Here is a 22341-nt window from a genome sequence, read left to right on the forward strand (position 1 = left end):
GAAACAACCACAGTCCTGCCGTTCGTTCACGGAGTTCAGGTCCAACAGGATGACGTAATCCCCGTAAACAGCTCACGGTTAAACCACAATGAAGGAAATAAAAAGTTTAACTGTAAACAACATATCAGGACACAACAGAAGCGGCGAAGTGAGAAAAAACATTGTAGATTTAAAACAACAATTTTACACAGCTGACTAAGCAGACCTAAACATGCTTCTTTCTCAGCAAGTTCTGATGAGGGGGATAATAACTTTAACTGTTCTGGTGTGTTAAACTGTAGAAAACAGGCATAATAGAGAATATGATCACAATGCTGAAGAGTAAACTGTCATCTGTAAGTACCTGGATGTGGAAGACGGAGAGGTGCTGCTATGTCCAGCGATCTCCTGACAGACTTCCCTCATTGATTACAAATCATTTTTCCATTTCACACACACACACAAAAAAAAATCATGCTGACAGACTGAATCTACAGTCATTTCAACCAAAGCTGAGCTACAGTATAATGAAGTGTGGAGGGTACCTGTGAACTGGTGCAAACACTGTATGGACAAATACTGCCACACTGAGGACAATGAATGCAAACACATCAGCATTTTCAGACAGGGCTCAGAAACATGATCCCAGCATTACAGATGTACTGTGAGTCTGTCACAGCAGGCTTTAGTCTGGGGAAAATGAATCTTTTAAACGCCAAATACAAAGAATTAAGACCATTGGTGAAAGAAAACGCAAACAAAAGTGCAGTGCTGCTCAGCAGGGGGATTTCCAAGGTAAGTTAAAATATCTTAATACACAGATTTTAGAATGGTTATAATAAAACAGATAATGAGGTGATTTGTAAGGATCCATGTTGGTCGCTGCCAAATTCAAACATTCTTCCAACTAAACCCGGTGGTCTTTATACACTATTGTTTTAGTTTAAGTACAAAATGTTGGTGCAAAACAGACTTGTGTCATTGAGAAAATTCAAGTTATTAAGTGGTTCTTGAATATAAAATCACAAATATGGACAAATAAACTGGGATATCCAACATTATTTTTTAAAAAAAATGTTCCACATGCTGTTTATGCAAGTGATAACACAGAGGAAGATTTAGTTTATGATCCCTAGTTTGATGGGAAATCCTTGAGTTTATTCTTTTAACCCTCAATAAGAGCTGGAGGCTGGAATGACGTGTTCAGTTTGGGAGCGAGCTCGTGATCAGAGGGATGTAAGACTAAAATTTTTCAGTTTCAGCAGAATTTGAATTTCAGCAAAAGTGATTCACGTGCATCAAGAGACACAGAGATCAAGCACAGGAAGATGTGTGGCTGAGTGGCAATGTGGAAATAAAAAAAAAAAAAAAAGATTTAGGTAAACAATTTTAAGACATTTCTGAATCTTAATCCTCATGAAAACAAGAATAAAAAAAAAAAATACAATCACTCCTTCAAAAGGCATAAAATCGCCGGGTATTAAAAGATCACAGCCATGTTTTTCAAAATACTGATTCGGACTGCAAGAGTGTAGCTTGGCAATGAAGGTTGAAGAGCCACGGTCAAAGCATACTGTCATATAAACACACAGGCATCCAACAAACAAGGCGTGTAGAACAAAAATGGCAGGAATACTGATGGAAGGCCCATGCGGCCTGTCGTGTTCTGGTCTTTTGAGGCCATCTCACTCAAAACGTCTGCAAAGTTGATTGTTCCAGCTCTGATTTGGAGACCAACTCCGACAACTCTTTCATAAAAAAAAATCCCTTTACAGCTGCAGCACATCGCTGGCGTGGTGGTGATGACCTCTTTGCCTTCATACTTCAGCCTCGAGGCCGAGAAATGTGACGAGCATCAGCTCAGTTATCCTCCTCGTCGTCGCTGACGAAGCTCCGTCCGTCCTGACTCGTCTCTCTCTCCCTGAGGAAGGTCTGTCTGATCGCCTCCAGCTCGGTCAGCTCGAGACGGACTTTCTCCAGGTGGAAGGAGCGGCGGTTCTGGATCTGGCGCATGGGGAAGGGGTTCATGTCCACAAAAGCGATGTTCATCAGCTTCCTGGAACAAAAAGGCACAGTTCTGTCAGTCTGGGATGGTTTTCTACTCCTCTGCATCTACTGAATACATCCTGTTATCCCTGTTTTGTACATTTGTTTTAAGTTACTATACATATTCCTCTATACATCTATCATGACTATTACAGCCACGTTTCCAGAGCAGGAACTTTCCCCAGGAACTAGAAACCTTTGGAGGAACTCAGTGTGTTTCCTCCTCAAGGATCAGGGTCTAATTCAAGCTCCAGGGACACTGTTTTACCCCGTAAAAAGTCCCTGCTCAGGATGGGTTGCACTTTCCAAAAGTACAGGAACTTTGGGGATGGGACTTGCACGGTGAACATTTCTGATTAGTCGAGCACTTGCAGCATTTTATTTGCCACCATTGTTGAAAGTCCACAGCCTCAATCTGTACATCAGCATGGAGAATAAAGCATAGACAAATGGACAAACAACAAAAGTCCAGGCCTCGTTATTGTCTAGTCACACAAAAATGACCAAAAACAGCCGTGCTTTTGTTAAATGTCAGCAGACTAATTTGCCTAATGTCCTTCTTTAGACCTCCCCCTTTTAGAAAAGTAGCTCCTGGGACTAGAAGTTCTGGGTGCTTTAGGTAGAAACGCAGCTTTTCTGACTATGAATGAACTGATCCTGACCTCTTCTGATGTAAGACCGATCAGCTTTAATGCTCGTTGTAATATCTACCAGTGCAAGACTTCAGATGTTTGTTTGTATAGATGATATGATCAGCTACTCCAAGGTTCATTATCTTGCTCCTTATTACTGCACACTCAGAGACTGTGATTGTGATCACAAGTACCTAACCAGATTGCAGTTACTGTACCTTGAATCCAGGATTGTGCGCGTGAAGTATCGAAGATATTTGAAGATGGCTGTGGAGTCCTGCAGCTTCAAAAACTCCTCCTCTTTGTACTTGAAGAGCGCGAGGGCGAAGCGAAAGATGATCTGTGGAGAAAAATGATCAAAGCTTTGAAATCTGCCTGGCGACGTCCCCCATGTGACCGTTTACCAAACGTACCGCATGGCACTCATCATCAATCTGACATGCAGCGCCACTGTAGAGGACCAAGGACACATTAATTACCTAAAGGATTACAGTGGCTATAATCAATACTCAACGATGGATCACATGATACTGTGAACGCAGCTGCTCACAGTGATGAACCCACAGGAAGTATCGCCCGTCTCTGCAGTTTCCCTCAGTTCAACAAGCTTTATCACATGAGTTTTCTGGTTCACTCTCTGCTCTTATTGTGTTGTTTTCAGCCACAGTGGCCTGCTGCTTTTCTATGAAAAAGCTCTAAAAAACCCACGGCATGCCACCTGCCCGGCAACAAAACAGCAGACGGGCAAAGTCAGCGACCAGCTGGTGAGCAAAGTGGAGCATTTAGAAGCCAGAAAGCCAGCTGTTTGCCTCTGGAGACAGAGGACACCAGAAACACAACTAAAAAGGAGAGCGAAGATTAGACTTACATTCATCAGGTGGCACAAATACAACTCAGGATAACAAAGATGATGCTAATGATCGTATCTGCTGGATTTAAACAGCAAACAGTTTGCTGACAAGTTCACGGTGACAATTTTAAAATCTGGTTTGTCATTGTTGTTGAGAGCTTGTTTCCACTGCCCCCAAGTGGACAACAGTCAATGACTGCAGGTTTAATGCTTAGCAGCTTAGCTTACTTTGTACAGCCTTAACTCCACCATGTCAGGGGTCTGGAGAAATCCACACACAAATGCTGGTTAGATAAGGCTGGAGGTTAAGACAGTGGGTACTTGTGGGAACTCGCATCCGGAAAATTAATCAGACACACCATCTGTAGCTGCAGTGAAATTCCAACTAAGCCGACTGAATGGCAGATCACAATTTTCGAATGCTTCCTTATCTAATATTTTGGTTTTCGTCAGAACTCTGTGAGCATGTCCGGACAGAAACGTGAGATGAGAGGGATCACAGCTTTGAATTCTCCTCTGCCTCTTACCTTTGGACCCTCATACAGAAAGGCATCCCAGATCTTGAAGAGGATGTCGCTCACCACGCTGTCCACAAACACCACCAGGAACCAGTTGAAGGTGATGAGGGAGAAGTCTACCTTGTACAGCTCGAAGTGGGCATGAAGCCTGGGCAGCTTCTCACTCATCAGGTCCTTGAACACACGCTGATCAACCTGCACAGACACAGCCGCCAGAGATTAATATGTCATGTACGGGGGCTGGGCTGTTAAAAGGTTTTTTTTTTGCCATAATTGAGCAGCCCCAATCATATATTTTTATTTTCACAGCAGGAGAAAACGTGCGCTGAAATCCAGAAAGCAAACAGTGCTGATTCTAATCACATGAGTGTGACATCAGTGACCTCAGAGAAACCCTGTGAGGAGGAGCGACTTGTCCCGTGTCTTCCACTCCTAGATAAGGACCTTTGAGCTTGTTTACCTGTGAGCCAAGCAGAGTCTTGGTGTAATAGTCTCTTGGCATGAAGACCTCCACAATGGCTATGAGGCTCCAGAAGGCATCTTCTTGGTCCAGATAGAGCAGGGCAATAGCTGCCAGCCTGAGCAAATGACAAGCAATAAAAATGGTTATAAAAGGCATAAAAGAGGAGAAAGGAAAAGGAGAGAAACCTGAACCCTTCCTGTACCTGTTTAGTCCCTGGCAGTAGCCGATATCTGGATTCCTCCAGGAGAAAGCCATCAGGACGTTCCTGAGTTTCTGGATGCCGCCTGCGCTCGGGGAGGCGTAGTGCTTGTTGTTGGGCAAAGTACGCAGCAAGTCCAGCTCGATCTGCTTGGAGGCCGGGTTGGGCTTGTCCCGGGCCACGTTTAGTAAGGTCTCATAGTAGTCGGGCGCCAAGTGGTCCCGAAACTTCTTGACGTGGAAGGAGACGCACCAGCGCCACACCTGGGAGCGGTGCTCATGGGGAACGCCGCAGCGAATCAGGGCTTTGAGCTCAGGGGAGCGCACCAGGTCTCTGTTCATGGTGCCGGCCAGATAGTTCTCCCACTTCACCCCGACGGACACCTCCTGATCGGTCATGGAGAGAGACTTCAGCTCCAGAGCTCGCACCTTCGCGACCAGCTTCTCCTCCTCTTCCTCCTCCTCAGGGACGGTCTTGAAGCCGAACACGTCATACTCACTGACATTAAATCAAGGCAAAGAGAAAACGGAGAAAAACGATCAACCAATCAGTGACTCAAACTCCTGACTCCAAATGAACATTTTAAGGTGAACCACATTAGCTAAACCTTCCCCTTAGCTCCACATCACTTGGGGATTGCCTGAATTTCTAATAACATATTTTGACAAGCCGCAGAGGACATGCCTGAGCTCGCAGAGGAGTCAGAACAAAAGCAGCTGAGATGCCAATTAGCAGAACTAGTTTTTCCAGTCAAGAAAAAATGAGTGAATCAAAGTAAAACCAGTCCGGTGACTCCATCGCTTTTAGGTCTATTAAGGTTATTGAGGCGGCAGCAGTGACTCCTTCTCTCCTGCAATGGATTTTTCCTTCCCTGTTGATAAAAAAAGCTTTGTCTGCAAAGAACTGCAGGGCTTTGATACTGAAGGGCTGACAATGTCTCATTGAGACACAATATCATATCAGAGACAACATGCTTAAACATGAGCAAAACACCTCTTCACACCGGCGTGTTGGCTTGGTCCATACCTGACAGTATTTGGTTTGAAGATGGGGTGCTCCTGCTGGTCGGGGCTCTCTGCCTGCAGTGCATCCTCTAATAATCTGGAAATGACCTCGCGGGCTGGACTCTGCTCTGAAGACGAACACACCGGGGTCTTCACCTCTTGAAGCAGCACCAGATACTTGCTCTCCACCTGACACAGCTTGGCCTCCAGGGCCGTATACTGCAGCGAAGATGAAAACAGAAACACGTTTGTCTTTGTTGTCAACAGCAACATTAAAGCTTCTTATTCATTGTTCCAACTTGGCATTTTTAGGCTTAGGGGGCACCAGCTGAGGTCAACACTGGACTTCCCCTAAAAGTTACTCAGACTTCCTGTTTCTAATAACAGAGTGATGCACCATTAGCCGACAAACACAGGACAGTACCTTTGCTTCTAAAGCCTTTTCTCTACACTCCGCATTTCTGCGTAATACTGTCAGCTCCAGGATCTCTTTGTTCAGGAACTTGTTCTGGGACTTGTAGCCTTGAAGACCGTCCTGAAATTGGAGAAATGTGTTAAGTTAATCTGAGTACAAACTGAAACACAGTAAGTGTTTCCAGCTGTCATAATCTGCAGCTTTATCATCTGGTTTGAGTTTCTCTGTACCTTGAGGATGTCCAGCTCCTGCTGGTCTTTGTTGGGGGTCGGTGAACCGGCATCGTTTGCGCTGCCTCTCTGCTCGGTGCTCTGCTGTGACAGCTTTATGATGACTTCATCCTTAGCCTGGATGGTCTCCATCAGCATCCCCAGCTGGTCGTTTATCTCCCCCACCTTTATTTTCAGGCCCTTCAGCTCTTGTTGCAGACTGTCCTTCTCCAAGGCCAGGCGCTCCATGTGGCCACACAGGGACTGGATCTGACCATCTCTTTCCTGCAGCAGGGCCTCCAACTGGGCGATCTCTCCCTGGGCTTCTGCTGAACCTTCAGTCTGGTCTGAAGTCGCAGTTGAATCTGGGGCCGGGGCTGGACGGTGTACTGGCTGCCTGTCGCACTGGGAGGTCCTCAGAGTCTGCTGCAGAAGTCTCACCAGCTCCTGGGTGAGGAAAGAGGGGTTTTTTTGGTTGACATATTGTCTTGCAGGGACGGGATCACAACTTGAAATACAGTCGCCAGGTTCACAGAAAACACCATAAAAAACCTTTACGAAATGATCACCTTTAAAAAAAGCTGTGATATTTAGTGTGGCTGTTGTGGAGTCTGTTATGTTAACTAGCATTCATCAGGATGTGTCAGGGTCTGGGTCGCTAAACTGCTCATTCACACTGTCTGACTGAGGCCACAGTCACGCTGACCTCAGCAGCAACGAGCGACACAGCCACCATTATGCCCAGATAACCAGTTTTACAGAGCATGACATCCAATAACAGAAGTTTACCGTAGCTGTATAACATTAAGGTGCTGCTCTGAGAAAATGCAGCCAATGTGCAAATACACATTTGATGTGTGTGTGTGACCGTGTGCATGTATGTGGTCGAACAGAGTTTCCTTCAAGAAACTCAGATAATTTAACAGATAATTCACATACAGTACTTTATACGTTCATCTGGCTCACGGTGCAGCCACTGTGACCAGGATCACTGTGATCGGCTGCTCACAAAGCACTAAAACAAGAACAGAGAGTAATGGGAAGGAACGACGCATCTGTGATTGTTGCTCAGAGAACTGCTGTTTCCTTGTTTCTTGCTTAAGCATGACTAATCACTCGCTGTCTTCCTGTGTTAGCGAGAGCATCGGGATTATACCGAGCCGTTCAGTCAGACACCACAACCCCAGGCTTGTGCTGAATGAACTGAAACAAGAGTCACTCCAGCCAGCTTTGTATTTCCGCAAATGTGGACAATTCACACATCATGAAGTCTGGAGCTTTACAGTTCACTGCGAGAACCGTCAAGTCTTTGCTGCATTCACTTTGAGATATGACGATGACTCCAAACCAGACCAGAGCAGAGCTTGGCTGGCAATCAGTTTCCTTTCAATTAATTACTCGATTAATCAGCTTATTATTGCAGCTCTGAATGAAATGCAAAGGAGGAAATATGTTGGCCTAATTCACTCATGATAAAAATAAAAAGTTGTGTACTGCGCTAACGATTGTAATGAGGGCTAAATGCAAAGTATAGCTGAGGCTAATGGCACAGTGCTTAAAAGCTGCTGCATCACGCTTTGCATGTTAAGGGGAAAAAAGAACTGGTTACAATTTCCTTTACTTCCCCAAAGAGTGAAGGACAGAAAAAGCAGAAATCTGTGGCTTCGGGCCATCTGCAGAGGGGATGAAAATGCTGAACTGTGGGAACTGTGTATGTCTGTGGCAAACATTTCATCACATCGCATCACTGAGTAAACGAAGCGTGTGCTGATTGTGCCTGTAGATCAAAGTGGATCAGAAACAGTCTTGGTGATGGTGTAATCATAATTTCCACAGTGAAAAAATTATGACTGTCTCATAAAACACCTGCTTTTAGAATGGAGTTTGGTTTAAGAGTATGTTCACTCAAAGGTCCGCAGGGAGCAGAGGGTAATTTAATGTTAACAAGTCACATAAATTGAGCTGACCTAACTTCTCACGATGAACCTTGTAAAACAGCATAAAGTAATTTGGGAAGACGAGCTAAAACCAACCTGTTTTCTGCTTCTCTCTGCCTGTAACAAGCACAAACAGCTGGCAAAACAGACGTTTCCGCTTCACCACAGTGATGTAATTAGCTTACACTTACATCACAGTGGGGGGACTAAGAAAACAGGAAAATTAAGTGTTTAAGTGCCAAAAAAGTGACAGATGTGAGAAATGCATTACCCTGAAATAACAGTTTGGCTCACTGGCCATATGATTTGAGCTCCTGATAGCTTAAAAGAAATACAGTATTCTTATCTTATGCTATTAAATTAGCAAAAACCTCAGAATTTGCATCTACCACCAGTCAAATTACAGAGGCTGCTTTCACCCAGAAGGGAGTGTGGGGCAGGGCGCATATGTGTAGTACACTCTTTTTCAAAATCCCCTGAAATAACGAGAGCGAGGTAACTGTACCTTCTGACTGGCCAGCTCTTCTCTGAGTTTGACCTGCTCCTGCTGCATGCGGCTCAGTTCTTCCTGTTGGCTCTGGATGCGAAGCTGCATCTCCAGAGGTTTGCTGCCGTTACACTCCACTGGGGAGTTCTCGGCACTGCGCGTCTCAGCGGTGCGCCCGAACCTCCCGGAGCCCATCATGTGGAGCAAAGGCCTCCGGGGCCGCGATGAGTTGCGCACAAAGTCGAAAGTAAACGCTGATCCAAAGGAATCTGAGAGAGAAGAGGGCTGCGTTACTTTTTGCTGCTTTCATTTTTAATCGCCTTGTGAGCCCCGCCTATTGTTTCCAATTCCACTTGAAGGTAATAGAACAACAAAGAAGTAATAAAAAATGACTCAGGGTGCTGAAGCAGGCAGAAAAATGCATTGTTTGTCCATTCGTCACAGTGTTGCGCAAATGAGTGGAAAAATAGAAGAGAATAAGTGTGAAACCCTGGCCACAGGGTGAATAAGGCAGCAGGGAGTGGACGTACGTCTGTGTTGTGTGTCTGGATGCTGTTTCTGTTCAGGGAAGTCCTTGGGTGGAGCGTCCACCAGCTCCCACTCCTCTGAGCTGCTGTTGCCAGTGTAAAACACACTGCGCCTGTTCTCGCCTCCTCTCCCCGGCCGCAGATAAGACATGGAGTTCCTGACAGAACAGAAACAAGACAAGAGGGCGAGTAAGAGCGAGACAGTGGAGCTGCAGTGTTGAGCTGGACTGAGACTCTGTTAGAGCTTTTCAAAGCCACAGGCATCGAGGTCAAACACGAGGGAAGCCTCGTGCTAAATAATAACATGAACCTGAGAGCAGAGCTTACAAATACAGAGTCCACGCCAAATAAAAAATAACATCAATGAAGCATGCAGGCCTAATCATCAGTGCATTCTTGAACGTAAAATTAACAGGCTCGGGTCTAAATATAAGGCGATACAGACTTGTGTTTTTCACGCTTTTGATCGTGAGCTCAATGCAAATACACGACTACATCTGTGCAGCAGAATGAAGCTCACGACTTCCTCGCACCTCGTCTGCACTGGACGTGTTTCAGCCATGTTTTTCAGCTCGTGACAGAACAGACGCACTTTAATCGACGCATCTGTCCGCAGCAGCATCATTAAGGATTCACTCACATTTTATGACCCAAACCCTCTTTTCACATCACATATCTGGTGTGAACATTCCTGATCTTCTGCTCTGATCATGAGTTACGTACTGCTTGTTACACAGTTAAGATAAGTTAGTAACAGATAACAGGTTTCAGTCACTAGGAATCATTTTGCGATTGCATGCAAACGTCTAGTTGCTGTGTGTGTTTTATCCCTGGAAACACATGTCGCATTATAAAATATGAGCTGTGAAGAACACACTGGTAAGGACACATGCTCTTAGCAGCTCGTCCCGTTCACCTTTATCAGTGAACTCTCCTCCCATCTCAGACACAAAGCAGATTCCAAACCATGCCACATTTTTAGCATTTCAGCATGTTGCCTCCTTTGAATAGATGTGTTGTGTGGCCCAGAAGGGGAACTGTTGATGGCTGCACACTAGAGCAACTAGCAAAGTGTGGATGTAGCCATTTCCCCTGCCGCAGTCAACCTCAGGAAGAAGCGAAGAGGTATTCTGTTTCCTCAACGCGGCTCTACCGGGGCACAGAGGAGAAACTAGTCGTGCCTGTTTGACAGGGCCTCCAAACAAACACAAAATTAAGGCGTACCTGAGTTCTGTCCCAAAGTTTCTGAGGGAGAAGTTGAGGGGGTTTGTGGACGCAGCAGAAGGCCCTCTGGCTGACTGGAGCCCCACCATTCCCCCGCCATCTGTTTCCGCCTCCATGGCAAAGTCGCTGCGCACCTTCTCCATGCTGTCACATACCTTCTCAAAGGGAAACGCATCTGAGAATGAAAGCAGAACATCAGAATAGCATCATGATAATAATAATAATAATAACATTGCATGACTCGTATGACCACTTCTGTTTCGCAGGACCTCAGCTGTAACCATTGCTTGTAGAGGAAATGAGATCGTAACAACCCTGAATGGATTCCAGAGTGAAGTGAAGCAATATCTTGAGTTACCCAGAATGCTATTTACAGCAGGGTGGATGTCTGCGGGTTCATGAGCGACTCTCTCCCCAACAGAAAAATACAGCATGTAGCATTTCTGAGCCCAGCAGGCTAAATATAAACGTTCCTCTTCGTGGGAAATAAGCTGGGAGAGTGAGGGAGCTTTTTCGTAAAGGGCCGAGCAGCTCCACAATTATGCTGTCGCACCCAGAGCGGAAACCTGTGGTCATCGACACACAGCTGGTGTTACAGTGCGATTCAAACATGACAATGATCAGACTCTGATACAACCTTTGAATTCATATTCGGTCAAGGAAAAACAAATGATTTAACCCTTTTTAAAGCTTTCATTTACACAGCAGATCAGCTGGTGGTGGCAGGGTAACGGCTGTCCAGGCTTTGTTTCTCTGTGATGCATCGAGGCCTTTCCAGTCATCAGTGTTTAGCTTTGCTTCACCGTGAAGTTAAGTTAATCTTTCACGAGCAAAAAGAGCAACTTAAAACATTAAATGTCCTCTTCACGGCTGGAGGGAAAAATCCAGTCAAGGAGAAATTACTGGAAGCCCAGCTGGCTGATTTTTTCCTGCATTTCATCACAGCTCAGTGACAAAAGGTCACGGCCTTCTGGGGCAGAACTAACACAGGATATGAAAAAAACAATGTGGAATAACAAAATACTAGTACTTTAAAGCAAGTTTGTATTCTATATCTCTTTACAGGGACGGCTGCGGTTTGTAGGATCTGTGATTCGAGACGATTTGTCTTTTATGGAGCAGACAAAAAACAAAAATCAGTATTGATACACAGTGATAACGTGTGTATTTGTGCCTTACTGAGATGGACAGAGACATTTTAAAAAAGGAAAAGTCATGTGTATGTGGTGGCAGGAAAAGGAAGAGACATTCACACCTCATTTCACTCTGCAACACCTGTCAAACAAGTGTAAGCAGACTTGTAAACAACACAATGACAAACTTCTTCAAAAATCTCCTCTGAAGCTTTAAACGTAGATATATTACACTTCCTCTATTCAGCATAACCACAAGTGTTTTGAAAATGATGAAACATTTACTGTGTGTTGCATTCAGGATATAAGATCATATCTGTGGGGAAATTAGGTTCGCCTGAATTTATTCTGCTCAAGAGACAGTTGTGAGGGCGTCTGACAGCGGCAGCTCTTTACTGAACAACGACCCAAATGACGAAAGACATCTGTGAGGTTTCTGGCCTCATGTCCAAGAACAACAACAAACACTAACTTTTCTTCTGGTCAAACCACGTGACTAACCTGCCTGACTCCATCAGGGTCGAGGGTCAACATCTAGATTGTGAACAGCATTAAGCTGGTGTGTAAAGCTGGTAAATGGAACACTTATATTACGCCGGAGGACTGATACAAACACATCTATCCTCATGTCTGTGCTGTAGGTGCTGCTGAGCTGCATTCACTCTGCCGTGTTACAGCAGCAGATGCTTGTGGACACAGTCAGATTTCTGTTTCTTTGAACTGATTCCTCACGTAACGCACGCTTGACACAGCCTCGCCCGCGTGCTCAAACAACTCGACCTGTGTAAATATTAATCCGTCGGACGCGGGTGTTTACTTTCAGCTGGTGCCTGGCTGGAAGCTGTGGAGCAGAGCGGTGAAAAGGCCCGTGTCTGCCTACCGTTGTCTTTGCCCACGAGGCCGGTGGGAGGGTAGGCCAGGGTCGGGGAGCTCCAGCTGTCTCTCTGACCCCGTGTGTTGCTGTGCTCCCAACGTTTCTGCTGTAACTGCTGCAGCCAGTAATGCATCACCTGCCTGCTGGGGGCCTGGAAACACAAACGCACACATTATCAGTCAGCTTTCAAAGGTCATCGGTTAAAAGAAAGCTCATATATCATAATTTATATATGACACCTGGGCTGTTGGACTACATAAAACATATGAAAGAGCGCTTTAAATAGCAGGTTACTATTGAGATGGGTCATGTGAATGAGCGCAGACGCTGGTTTCAGTCTCAGTTCCAGCCTCGGGGCAGTGCAAGCTGTTTGGTATTAACTATTCCCACCATCTGCTGAAAGTGATGCAGACTTCAGCCAGGCTGGCTCACAGCAGAGGCACCTGTCTTGGCACTGACTTCACAGTCATGTGACAGCGTGGAAGACCATCACATGAGATGCTGTGACCATTTCAAAAGCAGAGGTGTCATGAGGGCTGATGAGCTCATGTCAATCAGCCTCAAAGTGCCTCTGCATGTCAACAGTGGGCTGCGTTTGATGCAATCAGATGAATCACGTGCTGATTAAGATCTTGTCCGGCAAACATGAGCCACATGTGGAACTGATTTTCTTTTTTTTAAGCCAGATTTTCTGAGAGAGTTGTCCAACCACATCCCTGTCAGCAGAAACATTTGCATGTCCGACGAAAAGCAAAGCCGAGGACACATCTGTCAAGTCAGAATGGGTGTGTCTGCCTTTCCACAGTGAGAAAGGAAGAGACAAATGACAGCAAAACGCGATCAGCCTTGAGCTACACATGCAGAAAAAGTTTGTACCTTAAGGAGGAACTCCTTCCCGGCCGTGCGGATCTCAAACTGACCCTCTTCCCCCTCCACGTCGTAGCTGAAGGACGCATCGCCTATTTCGATGTGGCCGAGCGGCAAGGCATCTTGGGGACTCTTGAAGTAATACAAATAACACTTCCTTGGATCATACACGAACCACCTCGGCTTGTACCCCCTCAGAGGCCCCTTGCCGGACAGTTTGTTCAAGTATCCGCACAGCTTGGAGGCCTGCTCCTTCGCTCCCTCGACCTCGGCCACATCCACGGACCGGGAGGCCACGATCCGCGAGGCTGTGCAGGAGTGCGCGTCGCTGCCATCCTCCTCTTCGTGCATCTTTCCTCGAACTTTCTTCTTCGTGCAGCGCAGCGGATGCCCACTCCTGTTTTCATCCGCATGACTGGCTGCCTCCTCGGGAGGGGGAGCATGGGAGATGTAGTGCGTCTCAGCGCTGACGTGGTGGACGACGCGCGCGTCGCGCCGCGGCACCGCTGGGTGGCGGTGTTGGCCCAGGTGCGCACCCTGAAGGGCTGCAGCTGCAACAAATGGTGAAAGAATGACACAAGCAAAAGGCCAGAGAGGGAAAATGGTTCCCGATTCGATGTTAGATTTAAAAAGTATTACATCGCTGTCATGGTCTAATTAAAATCCCCATAATTAGAGACAATTAAAAGGTGCAAAATAAGAGATCTAACACAGAATACAAATAGCTAAAATCGTGAGGTGAACAGCTAGATTAGGGATCCCTTAATAAAATTTTTGCAGCTGGGCCCCTGTTTCTACCACCCTGCGTATGTTCCACCACAACCCTATGCAGGTCTACATGGCAGCTTCAATGTATGTTCAGAGGCCCAGTGGAAGAGGTATGATGATCATTTACTTTGGTAAAAATTGCAATTCCACTCTAAAAAAATAAAAATAAAAAAATACTCAAGTCACAGGTAAAATTCTTACATTCAAAATAGAGTAAAGTAAGTAAAGTAGTGTAAGTAAAAATACTGAACTATTATCAGCAAAATGTACTTAATGTATCAAAAGTAAAAGTCCTGGTTAGGCAGAATAATACCCATTCTGCCTAACCAGGACTTTGTTTTATTTACTTTCATTGGACTCTAATTATTGATGCATTAACACGTAAGGTTAACTTCAGTGCTGAAGCTGGTTGATGTGAATCTAGTTTCAACTGCTTGTCATGCATTTGTGGAGTTGAATCTAATCTAATCTATTTGTGTTTTAGTGCAGTAATTGTGTACATTTCCATTTCCACTGCTGCCAACCACAATATAAACTAAGATGTTTAAGGTCTTAAAATTGGACTCAACATAAAGCCCATTTAAAACACAACACCACAAGATAACACTGCAGGGCCTGCTTTAGATGTTCTACTTTAACCAAACCACCAAAATCCAATAACTTGTAGTGGGCCTAAGGCCTCTGGGGCCCCCCCTTTGTGCAGTTTGTGTCTTTTGGGGATTTTCGCATCAGCCGAAGGTTTAAAGTCTCCTCTTCAGGTTTGTGTCACCGAGCTGAAACAGGGCTGTTGTGCAGACTTCTTGAAACATTTCCATTTTGGAGACATAAACTCTTTAGCAAACAACAATTATGAAACTTTATAATCCCAGCCTGTATGAAATCTAAAATAGTAATCTGCAAAGTAACTACGCAACCACGGAAAAATGCAAGTGAAAATATTTATATATGCAATATTGGGCTTTCTGGTGGTCGAGTGGTTAAGACGCATAACCGCAGTATCCCTGATTGGATTTTGGCCGGCTGACCTTTGTTGCATACCGTAGCCTTCTTTGTTTCCTCATGTGTGCTATGGTTACTGTCATTATATCCAATAAAGGCAAAAATGAAAAGAAAAACAAACAAAAACTATAAAATCTACAATGTCTACATGAAGTAGGACATTGACAAAGTAGAAATACTGAAATAGAAAACAGAAAACATTTGATTACAGTGCAGCACTTAAGAAAATTAAATTAGATGATTAGATTATTATTGTTATATTCTGCTCTTGGTAGGAGCTACAGGATATTGCTTAATCGAATCTACAGCTGTTTTATCACCAGTGTATAATTTGTGATGTCGACATGCACTTAATTATATGTTATCACGGCGTGACTCGTACAGTAAAACAAAGGCCTGTAACAGAGCCGATTTTAGCTGCTCCTACTGAACAAGTTGTTCAGGATGCTTTGGGTGGTTGATGGTTTCAGACCTGAACATGCTGTGACATGATGCGTGTGGGCCCCGGAAGACAAACAGTAGATGAGTGGTCTCATGCTGTTTTTTCAGTAATTATAATACAGTAAAACCACCTGTGATAACTGAACTTTGGCTTACTTTTGGGAGAATTCATTTAGATGCACTGTTGAAGATTTAAGTGTAAGCAAAAATGATTTTATTGTAATGACATTTTATAGACTTGCGACCTTTTAAAGACCCACATCCCCCCATTCGTGTGTCACCACAAGACTGAAAAAAAGATCTTAAAGAGCCTTTTGTCTGGTAACTGTCTGATAACAGCTTCCTTTCATAGATCCGTTTACCTCACAGTTGCTGTAGATAAAATGCATTTCTGTGTCGTTCACGCGCTGTTAACACTTCATTACGTGCATCGTAAGATACAGTGCACATAATATTGAATGTTACAAACATGGAACCAGTGATAACATTTGACACCAAACCTCTGCACGCCCCCACAGGAGCACATAATGACTCACAAAGACATTTAAAACCGACTGCACTGCTAAGATGATGTTGAAATTCTGGGCCGTGGTACTGTAGCAACACTTAGTCATACATGGAACATGGACAACAGGGCTAGAAATTCAACTTCAAGACAAGTGGAGGGAAAGCAGACTTTGTAGACAGCCACGGCCACACTGAGCTCACCTTCAGGGGCAGGTTCGATCAGCTGCAGAGAGGGAAAAGCAGCAGGCTGTCGTCTGAGCCACGGTGGACGAAGTATTCAGATCCTTTGCTGAAGTAAAAGTACTGATACCACACTGTGAAAATACTCCACTGCAAGTTAAAGTAATGCATTTAAAACCTGATTTAAGTAACATTAATTGTAGTTAAAGTCAAAAGTTAAAGTAAAATGCTCCCTGTGTTTTGTTATTATATATGATGTGTTTGGATTAATATTAGTGTCGCATTTATGTGTGTCTTGCACTTGATTGCCGTAGGTGTTTATGGTTAAGCTAATTATAACTACTTTATATACTGTATGGTAGTTTAATCTACATAATTCAATCGCTGTCCTGTGAGAACCTCGTATCTCTAGAAGGAAAAACAGCCTATTTTCATCTTTGTGATGACACATTTTGCAACCGATCCAAAAAGTTTTTAATAGTTTCTCTGAAGAAGTAGGGGGATTTTCTTAACACACGAAGGAACACGTAAGTCTTCAGTTTAACAGAAAAATTTAAATTCAAAATCACCACATTTGGAGATACATGGTTTTCACTGGACAGGAAGGGTAGGAAAAATTATAATCTGAAAAGTAACCAGTAACAAAAGCTGGCAGACAAATGTAGTGGAGTAAAATGTGGTGGAGTGGAAGTTTAAAGTTGCATAAAGGTGACACAAATACAAGTACTTCGAAGTTGTACCTTCCTCTGAAGTACAGAGTGATTGTACTAGTAGCTGCATTCCACCTCTGCATTTGAGATCAAAGTGGGAGCCATGCTAAGACTGGGGAATGCTGAAATGCCGTCTCATCCCGCTCAGTATGACACAGACGGTTTCTGGTTATTGTTTGTCCCCCACATGGGAGTTCCTACTGCTCACCGCCGAGCACAAAGCAAAAGGAGGTGATTCACGACGACTGCCTCAGCCATGGGGGGAATGAGTTAAGCCATTATTTATGACAACCTTAAAAACAAGGCCAGGAAATATCTCATCTCACTAGAGTTTTGTTTATGCCCTCAGAAATCTCTGCACACACTGTGAATCTTCCCAAATCTCTCCATCCGTTCACACACTTGGCCCACCTAGGTCAGAAAACACAGAAGATCAACTGCTGACGCAACTTATCTCCCATTACTACAGTAATCTGACAGTCTGTGGGTAAAACATCTCCTCTTGCAGAGCCGGCGCTCTTGTGCGCACACAAACCACAGTTTCTGTACAGCTTACTTTCCGTTTCTCTTCAGGAAGCTCTTGCTCTGTTCAGCAGCCCTTCAGCCGTCTCTGTCATGCAAATGAGCTGCATGAACAGTGTGTGTGTGTGTGTGTGCCGTTGCCTCAACACTGCTGCTTTCCAAGCCGGTGGAAAAAAGTGTGTAATTGTAAATGTCATGTGTCTATATCTCCCGTGTAGGGTCATACTCCCTCAGTTACTGACTGTTCAGAAGTCGAGGAAGCACTTTAATGTTTGCTGAAATGACACCAGGTTCAAATCACACACTGGCAATCTCAAGGAAAGGTATGTACGCCGTCTCAACTAAAAAACAGCTCACCTTATTGCAGCATTATCTGAGCTTTTCATTGAACTCCACTTTTATTCTCTTTCCAGGGACTGAAAGGAATTGTTGCCCACTGTACAGACAACAGAAGCCCAGATCTGAGAAGATCTGCCACTTTTCAGGGTCAAGGACAAAGGATCTAAAACACACAAAATCACCCAACCTCACGACCTGTCTCACATTTTGCTTCAAGGTAAGCGCTGTCACCAGAGCTGGTTCCTGCTTTAATGACTAACTTACTAATCACTCATCTGCATGCCAAATAAAAGTTTGCCTAAGGGCAGTGTGGCCTCACAGCAGAGGAAGTCAATGCAAATACAAGTCTTGTTGGAGTATTTTTAGAGCACTTTGGACATTGGGACATTAGATATTGTGATAGATACAGTGAAAAACTATTGTATATAGAATAATGTTAAAAAGTGAATTCAAGTAGATGAATAATAGTTTCTTTTTCTCACAGCACCATCGTTAACCTCTAACAATGAGAACATTGAGCTGCTTTTAGCCTCTGGTTGACGCCTCCTGGAAAATAAGCAAATTAGACTGTTAAAACACAGCCTCAGTGCTTACGTTGGGAAATTACTCTTCATCGGCTGCCTGTGTGGCTTTGATTAGGATCGGGCGAGGATGGAGCAAAGGGAACCACCGGTGGATTCTCACGCTGTAGTGACTGAAGGAAGACTCAGGGAACTGGCTTCAAAGTGGTTCATAGATACTCAAGTGCCGCTTATGGTCCGCAACGGCTTCTTCCCCACATGGTTCCTGGGCTTCATCACAAGAAAGTAAGTGTTGAGGAAACATCACAGTATACATTAGAATGGTCAAAAATTAATTTTAATGCTTATCAATGCCATAATTTGTCTGTGACGACAAAGTTATCCGATGTCCTGAGGTGCTGCTGTGTCTTTTCTTTATATTTAACTTCTGGATCAAGGGTAGTAATAAATAACCTGCTGTATTTTTGATATCAAAGGTGTTATTTTTTTGGTCAGGAAAATAAATCTTACTCATTAATTAATTTATTAAAGTGGAACTTAAGCGATATTCTAGTAAAGCAGACATTTAGGCCACTAAAGTACGTCATTGTCACGTCTGGAGGATTGTGGAATCAACTAACTTTTTCTGATGGAAAGTGTCCACTTGACAACACGCCCACTCTCACCTACTGTCCTCTCCGCTGGCAGACACAGACACCCACATAAACAGCAGAAGATATGTTTTCGTCAGAGTCTGTGTGTTAGTAAATGACAGGTTTCTGGAAAAGACATGTAACCAGGTGGATTTTCCTTTGATGCGATGTTATTTCCAACGTGAATTACGTGATCCACTTCACTTCTCTCAAAATCTGCCCACTGTTCCTGTAAACGCCGGCCCAGTGGGCTTTTGGGAAACACTTGTACTAAAGTTCTTTATGGTCCATCTACAGGGACGCTGAAGAAATACTGAGAGAAAAGGAGCTGGGCTGTTTCCTGATCCGGCTCAGTGATAAGGCCATTGGATACATACTGTCTTATAAGTGAGTATCGCTTCAGTCAGAAGTCTCCAAACATCATACTGTCTTAACCACAAATTTTATTTCAGTCATTTTAACCAAACACCCCCCATTCGAACTGTTATCACTTTCCAGCCAAAGGAAAGTCGTTGTTCTGTGTTCTTCAAGTCTAATCTGATTTTTGGATTCAGTCCGCTCCAGTGGCAACGTGGGGCCGACATGAATGTGTTGTGCAGAGGCTTTAACAAACAATTATTCTCCTGTTGCAGAGGCAGGGATCGGTGTCGACACTTTGTGATAAACCAAACCAAATCAGGGCAGTTTGTAGTCTGCGGAGACAATGAAGGGCACAACACGGTCTCTGATCTCATCGAATACTACAAGACAAGCCCCATCCAGCCGTTTGGAGAGTTTCTGACATCCTCATGCTTTGAGGTGCGATGAAACTCCTTACTCACTTTCTTTAAGTGACATTGATCAGGAATGAAGGTCTAACTGGTGTTTTGTTCCTCAGGACCTGAATGAAGAGCTGTACGATATCATCCAGGTTAGCTCTAAAGAAAAGCTTGCGGCCACTGCTGGAGCTGTGCAGTGCATGCGAAAGCCACAGACTAATTTGGCCTCGGAGCAGCCGCCTACACGGCCACCAAAGAGCAGCAGAACACCGAAGGCAAGTCTATAAATAACAATGAGGTTATTTTAACTCTGTGTTACAATGACATTTTGACTGTGTCCAAGCTGACTTTAAGAACCTGGCTTGTTTTCTACAACAGGACGCGCCACCTTTGCCTCGGAGGAGCAGGAACATTGACAGTGTTCCCCTGAATGGCCAGGAGAGGGTTTTGTACGCTCAGCTCAGGAAGCAATCACCCAGGGAGGTACCGAGATTCCAACACATGTGTCAGGACAATTTACCTGGAGATAATCCAGGGAGAGCTGAGAGATCCACAACCCAGGATCAGAACATGAGGAGGTGTAGTCCTCCATCCAGACCAGACTCCAGAGTTTACTCTGAGCTCAGCCCGCTGGACAACAAGAGCAGGTCTCTCCCGCTTCTAGACAACGGCTCTGATGCGGAGCAGTCTTACAGGCTGAGCGCACCCCCCAGCACGCCACCGAGACTTTCCCCAAAGGCCGTCAAACAAGCCACTTGCTGTGGCCCAGAGAAGACGGGCTCGTGCAGCAGACCGAGCAGCATCCACAGCCCGGAATACACGAGCGAGAGTGCTGTCTATCACCTGGCTGGCCGGCCCAGTAGCGCACACACTACATCGTCTGAGATGAGATCAGAGCAGCACACGGATGCAGTGTATGCTGAGGTCAACTCTGAAGCCCTCGGTGGCCGCGTCCCTCATGTCAACACATACGAGCCGATTCCTGGCCACGAGGACACGGCCTCACCCAAACCCACCAGCAACACCTATGAGCCTCTGGAGGACATCAGACCCAAACATTCCCAGTCCTGGGGGTTAAAGGTGAGTGAAGTAGTGAAAATATTTAAATACCTAATGCTCCAAAAGTTGTATTTAATGCTCATCCTATTTATTTAATGACTTTTTTACCTCCTGCAGAATGATAAATGGAAATGGCTGTTCCCGGAGGTCAAGAAGAAATGGTGACGAGGTTACCCGCTACTGAAGACAATACTCACTAATTTAACTCTGACACTACAACAGTCCTGCCTAATACACGCTCTGTGGAAGCTTTTACATATTCAACGTGGGTTTTCATGTTTCTAACTATTCAAATGACATCTGCTGTGTTTTTACCTTTAAATATATTTATTTAATATGAATTACATTTTATTCTCCACATGTGCAGTAAGCCAAGCTGTATGCTGAAATTTTACAAACCATGTCATTAAACACAAATCCATTCTATCAGCTCAGCGTCAGAGAAGCACTGTGTACTGTGTTTACTGCCGATCTTTAGAAAATATTTGATCTGCAGGCTGCTGCCATCAATGCTGCGCTTCATTCACAGGAAGCTTTATTTGCATAGATTTCAAATGTCTATATATGACAGCAACGGGGAAATGGGTCAAAGACGCTGAAATGTCATTTATTATCTTTTACCATCTGCTGCTCCTTTACTCTCTAATTATAGTTCTAGTTGTAGTCACTAAAACCACAGTATAACTAATACGTCAAATGCCTTTCTGTGGACTTGAATGCTTTCTGTGGTCATAGCTATCACAGATATAAATATAAATACAGGAGCAGCTGCAGTGCGACTTAATGCAGAAGTTGGGTGGCAGAAATGAGGAAAACCAGGATATATTAACTTCCTGAAATAGCAATACTTAGAAAATCGACAATACTTCATGACATTTCTGTCATTATCTCTTTGGCAACTCGAGATACAGATGATAAGGTGTCACTGGAAAACAGAAGCAAGTGTGTGTCACTCACAGATAAACAAGATGTCGCAAGTGCCGGATGGTTTCTGCAACTGTGAGCAACACTGACAAAACGCAATCATGAGATTACACTAATATAATCAGGAACATCCTCATTTTAATATCATATCAGCACAAGCCTTTCCCTTAATGGTAACACTTTACTTTAACTCCCTATTTAGCATTTTAAGCACTATATAAAGACAAATTATGTATAACACACTCCAATGAATGATTGATATCGCCGTACAACAAATTTTAACAGTGTATTTTAAGACCTCAACTCTTTATACACATGAACAAGTCATTCACAGGTGGGTTTCATGCAGGAGGGGCATGTTAATTCTCATAAACAGTTTTTATTTACAAAACAAATTTCTCCTGCAGCTTTCAGTGATATCTCATAGCCTTTACCTATATACTTAAATAAATAACTAATTACTAACAATAAAAAATAATTACAGCAAAATAAATACTTTATGTTTCATATTCATAAAGACTGGGAAGACATATTTATTGTATATTTCATGGCAACTGTGTTATATTGTCACTCTATACTGTAACTCGTCACAGTGTGTTATAAACCAGTTTTTCACT

General features: G+C 44.1%; 2 protein-coding genes across 2 annotated transcripts; one reads left to right on the forward strand and one right to left on the reverse strand.

Annotated features, from left to right (window-relative positions):
- Positions 1-111: 111 nt before the first annotated feature.
- tbc1d2b (TBC1 domain family, member 2B) lies at positions 112-13849 on the reverse strand. The gene is made up of 13 exons (XM_076732948.1): positions 13374-13849; positions 12504-12648; positions 10491-10665; positions 9270-9424; positions 8758-9008; positions 6337-6762; positions 6116-6226; positions 5714-5910; positions 4691-5185; positions 4486-4603; positions 4035-4220; positions 2876-2997; positions 112-2035 (listed from the first exon to the last, which is right to left on the reverse strand). The coding sequence occupies exons 1-13, from the start codon at positions 13713-13715 to the stop codon at positions 1840-1842; spliced, it is 2919 nt and encodes a 972-aa protein (XP_076589063.1). The 5' UTR covers positions 13716-13849; the 3' UTR covers positions 112-1839.
- A 3895-nt stretch (positions 13850-17744) lies between these two features.
- Positions 17745-20994, forward strand: LOC143322583 (uncharacterized). The gene is made up of 8 exons (XM_076733862.1): positions 17745-17814; positions 17905-18047; positions 18470-18636; positions 19281-19370; positions 19616-19781; positions 19861-20016; positions 20120-20821; positions 20918-20994. The coding sequence occupies exons 1-8, from the start codon at positions 17760-17762 to the stop codon at positions 20963-20965; spliced, it is 1527 nt and encodes a 508-aa protein (XP_076589977.1). The 5' UTR covers positions 17745-17759; the 3' UTR covers positions 20966-20994.
- The last annotated feature ends 1347 nt before the right edge of the window (positions 20995-22341 follow it).

Source organism: Chaetodon auriga, chromosome 6, assembly GCF_051107435.1.
Source record: "Chaetodon auriga isolate fChaAug3 chromosome 6, fChaAug3.hap1, whole genome shotgun sequence".
NCBI classification, from domain to species: Eukaryota; Metazoa; Chordata; class Actinopteri; order Chaetodontiformes; family Chaetodontidae; genus Chaetodon; species Chaetodon auriga.

Bases quoted from the DNA above. Each gene is read 5' to 3' on its own strand.
- tbc1d2b (XM_076732948.1), bottom strand. From the start codon at position 13,715: ATGCACGAAGAGGAGGATGGCAGCGACGCGCACTCCTGCACAGCCTCG. The intron at 10,666-12,503 runs GTAGGCAGACAC...TTTCATTCTCAG, and splicing joins CCTCGTGGGCAAAGACAACG to ATGCGTTTCCCTTTGAGAAG. The intron at 4,604-4,690 runs GTACAGGAAGGG...TCATTTGCTCAG, and splicing joins TACTGCCAGGGACTAAACAG to GCTGGCAGCTATTGCCCTGC.
- LOC143322583 (XM_076733862.1), top strand. From the start codon at position 17,760: ATGTTTGCTGAAATGACACCAGGTTCAAATCACACACTGGCAATCTCA. The intron at 18,637-19,280 runs GTAAGTGTTGAG...GTCCATCTACAG, and splicing joins CTGGGCTTCATCACAAGAAA to GGACGCTGAAGAAATACTGA. The intron at 20,017-20,119 runs GCAAGTCTATAA...TTTCTACAACAG, and splicing joins AGAGCAGCAGAACACCGAAG to GACGCGCCACCTTTGCCTCG.